General features: G+C 36.4%; 1 protein-coding gene across 1 annotated transcript in view; it reads right to left on the reverse strand.

Moving 5' to 3' along the window:
- The window catches only part of LOC123525354 (E3 ubiquitin-protein ligase UHRF1-like), a 77,693-nt gene that overhangs the window by 51,919 nt on the left and 12,939 nt on the right, over positions 1-12,835 (reverse strand). The window contains exons 3-6 of the mRNA XM_045304329.2: positions 12,686-12,748; positions 6,655-7,031; positions 1,888-2,103; positions 256-383 (exon numbers count right to left, since the gene is read on the reverse strand). Coding sequence (XP_045160264.2) covers positions 256-383; positions 1,888-2,103; positions 6,655-7,031; positions 12,686-12,748 — 784 coding nt within the window. The remainder of the gene's footprint in view (positions 1-255; positions 384-1,887; positions 2,104-6,654; positions 7,032-12,685; positions 12,749-12,835) is intronic.

Consider the following 12,835-nt stretch of genomic DNA (forward strand, 5'->3'; position numbering starts at 1 on the left):
AGGGAAAGTGAATAAACAGTCTGACATAGAGAATAAATTATTATAATTTGCATGCTTTCTGGCTAAAATTATTTGTATAATGCTGTTCAATACATCATTTTGTTTTTCAACTTCTGGAACTGTCAAACTTTTTTTCACATTTTGATTGACTGTACTTTCGTTCAACAAAGGATCTTTTAAGATCCAACACAGATCCATTTTTGTTGCATCTCCACCTAAAGAATATTCCTTAAATTTTAATAAAAGGTAACTTACTTTTAACAGGTGACATGTTTGGGTTGGCAGCTAAATCCTCCGCAGTAAGCTGGGTACCAGGCTCTTCCACAGCAAATATTTCATCCACAAACAAAAGGTTACAATTTTCTAAAGGTGAAAGATCAGGCCTGTTATAAGAACAAAATACATGAAACTATTAACCTTCACAGCTTTAAGTGTTTTTCTTTCATTTCATCTTCAGCAACAGCTAAACTTAGAGTTTTCAGGAGACAGTGCTCTTGTCTACCTATATGCTAGGTAGTGCAACAGGATATACTGGTGTATACAACAGTATATGTACATTCCAACAAGATACTAAAGTTCAGTTTTTACTTATGTGGTTCTGTTGTTTGGGCTTGGTCCCTTGAAAAATACAGCCTTCAACGATTCTGCAAAATGTCACAGGACCATAAATGCTGAACTAGGCATGGTATATGTAAGTCCTGAAAATAGGTGCAAGTTCATTTTATGGTTTTTACTGTTATGCAAATTTGGGCAAAATCCATTGAAAACTGCAAGACGAGTTCTTTTTGGGGCTTTAATCAGTGGTGTATAACAAATGGCATTCTGTAAAATTTTAAAGGCCATCCCTCATTACCTGGGCAGGGTACATTCATATCCTGAGGGTATGTCCAAGTTCACTTCATAGCGATACATTTCTGTAAGTTTGGGCTAGATCCCTTGAAAACTGTAAAACTCGGAAAATGTTCCTATTGGCATTGCACAGTATACAGTATTCTCTGATATTTAAAAGGGCCGTAACTCTTGAACAAGGCATGATACATTCATGTCCTGAAAATATGCTAAAGTTCATTTTACAGTGATACAGTTATTAAGTTTGGGCTAAATCCTTTGAAAATTTAACTGAACAAACATTTTGGGATGGACGGAAGACAAGGCAGCAAGTATTAAATCAATACATCAATTTACAAACAAAAACCCCTTACATATTGTTTGAAGAAACTTGTGGCCAGATGGACGACTGGACTGCGAGTTATCACAGTAACTCACCCTGAGCACTTGGTTATTCCTCATCTTCATCCTAGAGCTAAAGAGTTAACAATTTCTGATTTAATCTTTATTAATTATATTTTTACTAAGCAATCCAAATGAAAAACAAGTAGCTGCGTTCAATAAACGCTTGATGCCCCCAGTGGCATCCTTGTCGATACAAAGCAACCCAAGTCAAAAACGAGGTCAAGTTCAAGGTCAAGGTCAAACTGAGGTCAGGTGATGTCTGAAGATGAGGAATGGTCACAAGTTACATCTGCATTAGTATCAACTCATTCTAGTTAGGGGTATTGATGCTAGACGAAACAGTCCCATTTGGTTAACCTCGTATGAACGGATGGACGAACAAATGAACGGACAGACGAATGAACGGACAGGACAGGACAATCACTATATGCCTCCCGCGCGGGCATCGGTAGATGCTGGGGCATAACAAATGACACAGGTGAATAAATACGAAAACAAGGAGCTGCGGACAGTATAAAGTCATTCTAGTAAGGGGTTTTGATGCTAGATGAAACGGTCCCATTTGGTTAACCTCGGACGGACGGACAGAACCATCACTATATGCCTCCTGCATCAGTAGATGCCGGAGGCATAAAAATTATATAATATAATTACCCAAAGTACACAGTGGCAGTGAATTTCTTGTTGGTTCTTGTATCAATTTTGTCTGTGATAACACAGTCATACCAGAACCCTCTTTCCTCTGGCTCTTCTATGTTATAATTGGCCATCACTACACTCCCCACTGTAACATCAGCAAACTTGATGTTTGTTCGTGCTCGAGGTCGGAGGTCTTTACATGTCAGCTGCACATGATCATCTTCATCATACCTGTAAAATGTTTTCATTTAACCCAACACAAATATATCATCAACCCAACATGGTTATCCAAAATATTCTGCTTTCGAAACATTTTTCTCCAGGTTTAACCAATTACAGTCAAATACCGTTACCTCGATATTCAAGGGACTGCAAAAATTGCATCGACGTATTCGAAGTTCGACGTAATGATATTGCCTATCTGGGACTACATTTTGTATCTGTGTAAGTTGTCTATATTTTCATTAGATCCCATGCTTCTTTAAAAGGGTTTGAAAGGGGAAAGAAATAATATAAAAGGTAAATATGTCATTTTGAATGTGTTTCCATAACGAAAATTTGTCAGTTAAATACGCATATTGTTACTCAGTCATAAATGGCAAATTTTTACTCCGTCAAACAGAAAAATGTTTCGACCTTATTAAGTGTTACATTGAAAAACATGCACACTGCTTTAGAGTAATTATTAAGAATCGATTGTAAACTTGCTAATATTTAAATTGGATTAAAGTTTAAATAACAAACAAAACAATCACAAAAACCAACCTTAATAATTAATACTAATACATCGCCGGACAACAATAGGTTGATTTTCACACCTTACAAATAACATGGAAATTTTTTGACAAGCTGTGATATCGACGAAACCAGGTGTAACTAGAGCTATCACTAAAGGTGATGAAAGTACCCCCCGCATGCACTGACACAGTACATTGCAATTTGACGCACACAAGACTGCATAATTATGTAGACTGTATGTATATAGACTGTATGTATACAGTATAGTAACAAAAAACAAAGTCCCATAACTATGCAGAATATTTATCTAAAAGAATGTAACATGCACCATGCACAACTAGGGTTTGTACTGATCACTTGTGTGAAGTTTCATTAAATTGTGCGCAAGGGTTTGGTAGATTAGGCACGCACAAGATTGCATATGCAGACTGTATATACATAGTAGGTTAACAAGAAACAAAGTCCCATAACTCTGCAATTTTTGTCGCTGAAAGAACCTAACATGCCCCATGCACAACTACTGTTGTTACTGATCACTTGTGTGAAGTTTCATTAAATTGTGTCAAGGGGATGAGGAGAGATGGTGCGCACAAGATTGTGCCTATGTATATAGTATAGTAATAAAAAAAAAACAAAGTCCCATAACTCTGCAAATTTTTTTTCTGAAAGAACCTAACATGCCCCATGCACAACTACTATTGTTACTGATCACTTGTGTGAAGTTTCATTAAATTGTGTCAAGGGGATGAGGAGAGATGGTGTGCACAAGATTGTGTCTATGTATATAGTATAGTAACAAAAAAACAAAGTCCCATAACTCTGCAAATTTTTTTTTCTAAAAGAACCTAACATGCCCCATGCACAACTACTGTTGGTACTGATCACTTGTGTGAAGTTTCATTAAATTCTGTCAAGGGGATAAGGAGAGATGGTGCGCACAAGATTGCGTCTACGGACAGACGACCAGACAGACAGACGGACAGACAGACAACCTGAAACCAGTATACCCCCCCCTTACAACTTTGTTGTCGTGGGGTACAAAAACAGTACAGGTAAGTTGACTGGACTGAAAAATCCCATCGAGCTAAACAAAATATCGAGCTAATAATATCAAGGTAATGATAAATAATACCATTAAAATATATACAGAAAAGTCGGGACCGACTAAAACACATGCTAACCGGAGTATCGAGCTAACCGATATCGAGGTTACAATATTTAACTGTATATTTAATTTTTTAATAAGCAGTCTTACTTCTTAAACTTAGGATGTATACTTTTTTAAACCATAGTGTGCTCTAACACTATTTTTATCATTCACATTTTAAACTATGCCCTGATAATACTATTTATAAAAGACAGAAACATATTTAAATATTGATATTGGTAAAATAATTGCATTAATTTGTGATTTTTAGCAGTATTGCAGTTGATAAATTGTGAAGAGTTTACATAACCACTGCTCCTGAATTCTGTGCTAATGCCAACTTTTCTCCTCAATTAACTGAAAACTTCCCAATATGTATCACAGGTAAAGGACAGAGAACTAAAGGCATACATGTTCTTTCAAACTGCCACAATAAACATAAGAATTGATACCATATTAAACACTACCTCTCCCTTAAAGGTCCATTACTAAGGGAAAGTGAGTTGGCAATTTTTTTCATAGCCAGTGCATAGACTTCTGCAAGACACTAAATAATGAAGATTGGCAGGTCAAAATTTACAGAAGGTCTATGGAACTCAAAGAAATGTATGTGTATTATATTGAAATTTCAATGAATCGACAGAATGACCCCCCCAGGTCTTTTTAACTTTCTTCATACTTCATAGAAAAATCATTGTTCATGTGCTGCGATTTATTTCGAATTTCTACATACCAACTTTCATTTTCCAATAAAATGAAATAGTTTCTGTGCTTTTTAAAAGAAATTAAAATGTTCACTTTCCTTAGTATTGGACCTTTAAGGATGTAGGAGCGAATTTTTTCTAACGTTAAGTATTTTTTCATACTCTGTGAGCTTGAAGAACATTTGTTTCCAAGACAAACAAGAGAAGAAAAAACATAGGTCACCGAACTCGTTTTAATTTTAAAGGGCATTTTCTTCACCCACTGCTTAAGCATTTCTGAAATTTTGTAAAATTAGAAAAATGGTGGTACTTTATAAAACATACAATATCCCACATAATGTTATAGCGATTTCAGGTGTTACAGATTAATATGAATACAAGGTGATGCCAATATTATATAAGCATAAATATCACTAACAATTCTCTTTCATTTTTACATATTGACATAACTACCCCACCCACTTTATTGTCAATGGAAACAAGAGCACCGCCTTGCGGGTGCTGACGCTCATCTGATTTTTTTTTTATAATAGAAATATTGTCCTACCCATGATTTTCTAAGTCTAAAAAGGGCCATCACTCTTGCAAAAAGCAGGATAGAGTTATGTTTCTTGATGTACAGTGTCCACTTATGATGGTGAAAAACTGTTGCAAGTTTTAAAGCAATAGCTTTGATAGTTTATGAGAAAAGTTGACTTAAACATAATATTCAACCAAGAAAATGATTTTTCTAAGTTCAAAAGGGGCAATAATTATTGCAAAAAGCAGGATGGAGTTATGTTGCTTGCTGTACAGGGTCAGCTTATGATGGTGAACAAGAGTTGCAAGTTTTAAAGCAATAGCTTTGATAGTTTAAGAGAAAAAGTTGACCTAAACATAAAACTTAACCAAGAAATCTGATATTTTCTAAGTCCAAAAGGGGCCATAAATCTTGCAAAAAGCAGGATGGAGTTATGTTTCTTGCTGTACAGGGTCAGCTTATGATGGTGAACAAGTGTTGCAAGTTTTAAAGGAATAGCTTTGATAGTTTAGGATAAAAGCTGACCTAAACATAAAACTTAACCAAGAAAACTGATTTTCTAAGTCCAAAAGGGGCAATAATTCTTGCAAAAAGCAAGATGGAGTTATGTTGCTTGCTGTACAGGGTCAGCTTATGATGGTGAACAAGTATTCCAAGTTTCAAAGCAAAAGCTTTGATAGTTTAGGAGAAAAGTTGACCTAAACATAAAACTTAACCAAGAAATCTGATATTTTCTAAGTACAAAAGGGGCCATAAATCTTGCAAAAAGCAAGATGGAGTTATGTTTCTTGCTATACAGGGTCAGCTTATGATGGTGAACAAGTATTCCAAGTTTCAAAGCAATAGCTTTGATAGTTTAGGAGAAAAGCTGACCTAAACATAAAACTTAACCAGGCAACGCCGACGCAGACGCCGACGCCGACAACCGCTCAAGTGATGACAATAACTCATCATTTTTTTTCAAAAAATCAGATGAGCTAAAAAACGTATTTAGATCTACAAAAAAAATTCTGACGTTAAGACTTTAAAAATATTTTGCAGCTTTAATGACCCACGAAAATGCTTCAAAATGGAAAGAAAAAGTTGGAGTCACCAAGCATCTAAGAGATTTATTAAGAAAAAACTGTTAAAAATTGGTGAATTTTGATATTTTTTGTTCTTTTAGTTTTAATATATGTTTTCTAGATAATATAATGTGCTATCTTAAAAACTTTTCTTTCAATTATAGCTTATCATAATATGAATCAGTCAGAAAAATTTCAAAACCAAACCTGATCTACTTTAATAGATATTTGACATTACCTACCCCTACCCCATTGTAAATCTTACGTCAATTTTAGGCAAATACCAGCCAAAAATAAGGGTGAAATTTTTTTTTTGGCAAGAAGTAGGTTCTATTTGGTTAAATGGTACATTATTAGCCATATTTTAATTATCTATCATTAATTTTTGGCAAAACTTTTGTTAGAAAGCAATATTCGGAGAAACATTTTTCAAAATGGCGGATATCCTGAAAAAAAAAACGCTCGTACATCCTTAAGTCTTGTGCTCTACCTACTGGGCTTACACATTTGGCTAGGATAAATCAAGGCACTACACAAGAATTACCAATGAAATTAAGAAACTACTAAACATACTTAACTGCCTATATAAGAACATTTGGATGTACAAACCCTTCATAAATAATGTGATAAACAAATCCATCATCCTTCACAATGTCAAACAGTTTATCATAAGAAGTTATTCCTGAGCTTTTGCAATCACTGGTTGAGGCGTCATCTGTGTCCATAGCTTCCGTTTTATCATTTTTTACATTTTCATTTTCATCCTTTGACTTTGAAGAACTGTCACTACTTCTGTTTGTTGTATTGTTTTTATTTTCTGTGTTGATGTCCGAGCTTTTAAGGCTACTTTCTGACAAGACTGGTTTAACATTGTCTACTGGTTTATCAGTTTTATCAGACTCTGAGGTAGATTTAGTGATCTTCATGATCTTTGACTCAAACCACGCCCCCATACTGAGGTCACGGGCATCTATAACGTCTCCAACCTAAAATATGTATAACAAATTTCATATTGTAAACAAATGGACAAAGAAACAAGGAGCTGCGTTCAATAAACGCTTGATGCCCCCGGTGGCATCCTTGTCGATACAAAGCAACCTAAGTCCAAAAGAGGTCAAGGTCAAACTGAGGTCAGGTGATGTTTGAAGATGAGGAATGGTCACAGGTTTCATCTGTATTAGTATCAATTCATTCTTGTAAGCAGTTATAATGCTAGACGAAACGGTCCCATTTGGTTAACCAAGAGATGGCCCATATAAAGCAACCTAAGCCCAAAATGAGGTCAAGGTCAAGGTCAAACTGAGGTCAGGTTATGTTTGAAGATGAGGAATGGTCACAGGTTACATCTGTATTAGTATCAATTCATTCTTGTAAGCGGTATTGATGCTAGACGAAACGGTCCCATTTGGTTAACCAAGAGATGGCCCATATAAAGCAACCTAAGTCCAAAATGAGGTCAAGGTCAAACTGAGGTCAGGTGATGTCTGAAGATGAGGAATGTTCACAGGTTACATCTGCATTAGTATCAAGTCATTCTAGTATGGGGTATTGATGCTAGACGAAACGGTCCCATTTGGTTAACCTCATACGGACGGACGAACGGACAGGATTATCACTATATGCCTCCCGCATCCTTAGATGCCGGGGGCATAAAAATGAAAATAAAATGACCTGAAAATTATATTGCTTTCAATCCAAGTTATCACAGAATCCACTGTTTTGTCATTTTTTGACTACTTTTTGCCATTATAAGCAACCACAGTTGTTGCCATAGCAACAAAACAAGAGGGTCATGATGACCCTGAATCGCTCACCTGAGTGATATGAGCCACATGTTTCAAAAGGCACACTGATGCTAAAATATTAGAAAGTAGGTCACATTCATGGTCACTGAAAGTCAGTTTTAAGATCGATGTGCAAAACTGTACAGTGGTCAATGAAATTCAGTTTTATGATTTGTGTGCAAAACTGTGTATGTCATCAAAATTTCAACATGGGTGAAAGTTGGAAAAACTGAAAATACTGAAAAAAGTATCTGGGGGCCTGGTGGCCGATAGGGCCCCCGGTGGGCCCAGGGCAAAGCCCTGGCTAGGGGTCCAGGGGTCCAGGGGGCCAGAGGCCCCTGGAAGCTCCTGAAATACAGCAATTTACAAGTACTGTACAAAGCTTTTCCTGATAAATAGAGTCCTCTGTATTTCAGTTTTGGAGACTCCTGCAAACAACAATTCAAGACCTTTTTTTTTCCAAAAATTCTGTAATTTTGTTATTTCCACACTATTTCACAATATACAATGTGATTACATTCAAATTCTTATCATTGTTATCATTTGTTGCCTCATTGGTATAGTGTTAAGATCTGTCCTTTTAAGATTTTTCTTTAGGTCATTCTAACTTTTGGCAATGCTGTGTGTGTTTAGTTTACGTATGTGCCACCATGTGGCACTGGTTATGGTGTGTTGTTTATCCACCCTGTCTTGCATAGATTCAGTGTTCTTAGTACAATTAGAAGAACCCGGCAGAACCTGAAAGTAAACAAATGGACCCATTACTAGATGACATACAAAACTAGACAGTAGAACCATAAAAGACATCAAGTGCCAATTTATAGACCACCATATATATATTTTTTAAAAATTGGGCATGAGTTCCCCTAGTAAATTGGCTTCTTTGGTTTAAACTGACACTTTGCTGCTGGGCTCATAAGTTCAGGGCAAGTTAAACTAATATTTACTCAGAATTAACAGACCACCCAGCAAGCAACAGTGTATATGGCCAGGAAAGCAAGGAGAAGACAGAAGAAAGGAAGAGGGTGGGGTCACATCCATGCCAAAATTGCCTGATGTAAGGATACAATAATGTACATGTATGAAGTTAGGTAACACTGTTAAAAAACAAAGGCTGTGTTTCAGTCTTTTTGGGTATGTTTAAAACGCTAATTTTTTATTTGAATTGAGGCATACTTGTCATGGATGCTTGTGAATTAGTACCTCTTCCATATAGATTAAGCATTTATAAACAGATAATAAAAAATCGTCTCACCTCATTCCTCGTTTTCACAACTCTAGTGTTTTTTCTGATGTTTGGCGTCCTCGCAGTGAAGTCTGATGCCTTTATTTCCATTGGATTTGTAATTAATCGTTTGTGCAATATGCAACACAGCAAATATCTGTCAGTATCAGACCATTTCAACCCCTCAGAATCTAACTCGGACATCTGCCATTGCCGTTAAATTTTGTTTTTGGCTTGTTTCTCCATCTCCTTGGTGTTTTAACCCGTTGGTATTAAAAACTTCATGATGGTCAGATCGGTCAATTTCTTCAATATTGTGAACATTCGAAATTGCAGTAAGGTTTTTGGTTGTCATAAAAGGAGGTCATAAAGTATCACGCGGCTGAAATGATTCGTTAACCATCGGTAACAAACGGTTACACACGGAAATTTCAAATAGAATCTGCAGTCTTATCCGCGGAAATAACCGATCTACAGTCTATTTTTGGATGAATAATCGCCAGCGTTCGGTTATTTTCGGCTATCGAATAATGTTACATACGGTATTCCTAACGGAAAAGGGCGATGCAAGTGTTGCAATCAGCGCTATTTTTAGCATCCTGGAAAATATTTTGCCACTGATAGACGACCGCACTGGAACAATGACTAGGGGACGAGTTGACTTGATCACCTCCCCCCTCCATCCGAAAATCTCATCGGATTTACACAATTTGGAAAAATGACCTTTGGGAAGGTCCAAAATACGGAATTCCGTCATAATACGGAAAACTTTCACCCATGCTTCAATGGTGTATCTTAAAAAACAAGAAAGTAGGTCAGTAGGTCAAGGTCAAGGATATCATATTACTTGGGGTCATCAGGTAATTATAATTAAACAGTCTTGGAAATAGGATCAGATGATTTTTTAAGTATTTTTCCGATATAACTCACATAATAACTAAGTGACCCCAGGGCGGGGTCTCTTTTAACCCCAGGGGCATAATTTGAACAATTTTGGTAGAGGACTACTAGACAATGCATCATACAAAATATCAAAAGCCTAGGTTGTATGGTTTCAGACAAGAAGATTTTTAAAGCTTTTTCCTATGTAAGTTAATATAAAACTTGGGACCCCAAGGGCAGGGCCTCTTTTCACCCAAGGGGTACAATTTGAACAATTTTGGTTGAGGACCATAAGACAATGCTACAAGGTCTAAGTGTTGTGGTTTCAGACAAGAAGATTTTAAAACTTTTTTTCCTATTAAGTCTATATAAACCATGTGACCCCCGGGGCGGGGCCATATTTTACCCTAGGGATATTTGAACAATCTTGGTAGAGGACCACTAGATGCTGCTACATACCAAATATAAAAGCCCTAGGCCATGTGGTTTTGTACAAGAAGATTTTCAAAGTTTTCCCTATATAAGTCTATATAAACCATGTGACCCCCGGGCGGGGCCATATTTGACCCTAGGGGGATAATTTGAATAATTTTGGTAGAGGACCACTAGATGATGCTACACACCAGATATCAAAGCCCTAGGCCCTGTGGTTTTGGACAAAAAGATTTTTTAAGTTTTTCCTTTCGGTTGCCATGGCAACCAGAGTTCTGCATGGAATTCAATTCATTGAACATTTTGAAAGGGGGCCACCCAACGATCATTCCTGTGAAGTTTGGTGTAATTCTGCCCAGTGGTTTTCAAGAAGATTTTTTTAGAAAATGACAGACGGATGACGCACAACACATGACGGATGACGGACATTGAGCTGTCACAAAAGCTCACCATGAAAAAGTTGTTTAAAAATTGCAAAACAGTGCGAAACACGGTCACCTTTAAGAATATACCAAGCAAATACCATTTTGTAAACATTACTATTAGGCATCTAATACCTTAATGCATAATGATAAATTATGGCAATTTTTTTTCTTAAATTTGACATTTTAATAAACAAGAGGGCCAAGATGGCCCTAGGTCGCTCACCTAAGAAACACACCATAACAGTGTAAAACATGTTTGACCTAGTGATTTCATGGAAACAAATATTCTGACCAATTTTCATTAAGATTGGACCAAACAATTGGTCTCTTGCGATAAAACAAGCATTTTCTTAGACATGACCTAGTTTTTGACCCTAGATGACCCATGTTCAAACTCAACCTAGATTTTATCAAGGCAATCATTCTGACCAATATTCATGAAGATAAATTGAAAATACAGCCTCTATCACATACACAAGATTTTTCTTTGATTTGACCAAGTGACCTAGTTTTTGACCTCAGATGACCCATATTCAAACTTGACCTAGATTTCATCAAGGCGATCACTCTGACCAAATTTCATGAAGATCGATTGAAAAATACATCCTCTATTGCATACACAATGTTTTTCTTCGATTTGACCTAGTGAACTAGTTTTTGATCCCAGATGACCCATTTTCGAACTCAGCCTAGATTTTATCAAGGTTATCATTCTGGCTAAATTTCATGAAGATCAGTTGAAAAATACAGCCTCTATTGCATACACAAGGTTTTTCTTTGATTTGACCTAGTGACCTAGTTTTTGACCCGAGATGACCCATTTTCGAACTTGGTCTATATTTCATCAAGGTAATCATTCTGACCAAAATTCATGAAGATCAATTGAAAAATACAGCCTCTATCGCATACACAAGGTTTTTCTTTGATTTGACCTAGTGACCTAGTTTTTGACCCGAGATGACCCATTTTCGAACTCGGCCTAGATTTCATCAAGGCAATCATTCTGACCAGTATACATGAAGATCAATTGAAAAATACAGCCTCTATCGCATACACAAGGTTTTTCTTTGATTTGACCTAGTGACCTAGTTTTTGACCCGAGATGACCCATTTTCGAACTCGGCCTAGATTTCATCAAGGTTATCATTCTGACCAACATTCATAAAGATTAATTGAAAAATACAGCCTCTATCGCATACACAAGGTTTTTCTTTGATTTGACCTAGTGACCTAGTTTTTGACCCCAGATGACCCATTTTCAAACTGGGCCTAGATTTCATCAAGGTTATCATTCTGACCAATATTCATGAAGATTAATTGAAAAATACAGCCTCTATCGCATACACAAGCTAAATGTTGACAGACAGACGCTGGACATCGAGCGATCAGAAAAACTCACCTGAGCATAGACAGGTGAGCGAAAAATATGATTTTTTACGATTCCCAATTCAGGCATTTTATGATGCATTTTTCCCAATTGTAAAGGTCCCGGCCCCATTCCTAAATTAGTGGGGGAAAACACCGCGAATGCATATTATCCTCCTTGCCATTCATCCGCCTACATGTAAGAGGGTTCATGAAAAGTACCTTGTACTTTTTAAGTTACCACAGAATCACAGTCTTTCCTTTCTTTTTTAAAAATAATTTTAGACTATTCATTTCTTTAGCAACTGCCAATATTGCCATCTATTCACAGACCATGTCGCATGAAAAAATATCTTGTACTTTTAATGTTACAGTTTGTGTGACAAACAGAGGGATTATTGACAGGGGCAAACCTAAGTCAGTGATTTCTACATCTCTAAATACTGTCAAGAACAATATCTGAAGCAACTGTTTAGATTATAATATCTTATATAAAAAGGCCGACATTGTAATGTTTTCTTTCTTACCTTATATGTGCTGTCTTGCAAATCAGTATCACCATTTTCTTTGTTTTCTTCTGTCTTTTCCGGCTGAAACAATCACAAAAACAACCTTTAAACCTGTCAGAAAATAATGTTTGTATCAACTGCCTTTGAAAACAAGAGGGCCATAATAGC

The sequence above is a fragment of the Mercenaria mercenaria genome, chromosome 3 (assembly GCF_021730395.1).
Source record: "Mercenaria mercenaria strain notata chromosome 3, MADL_Memer_1, whole genome shotgun sequence".
In the NCBI taxonomy this organism is placed as follows: Eukaryota; Metazoa; Mollusca; class Bivalvia; order Venerida; family Veneridae; genus Mercenaria; species Mercenaria mercenaria.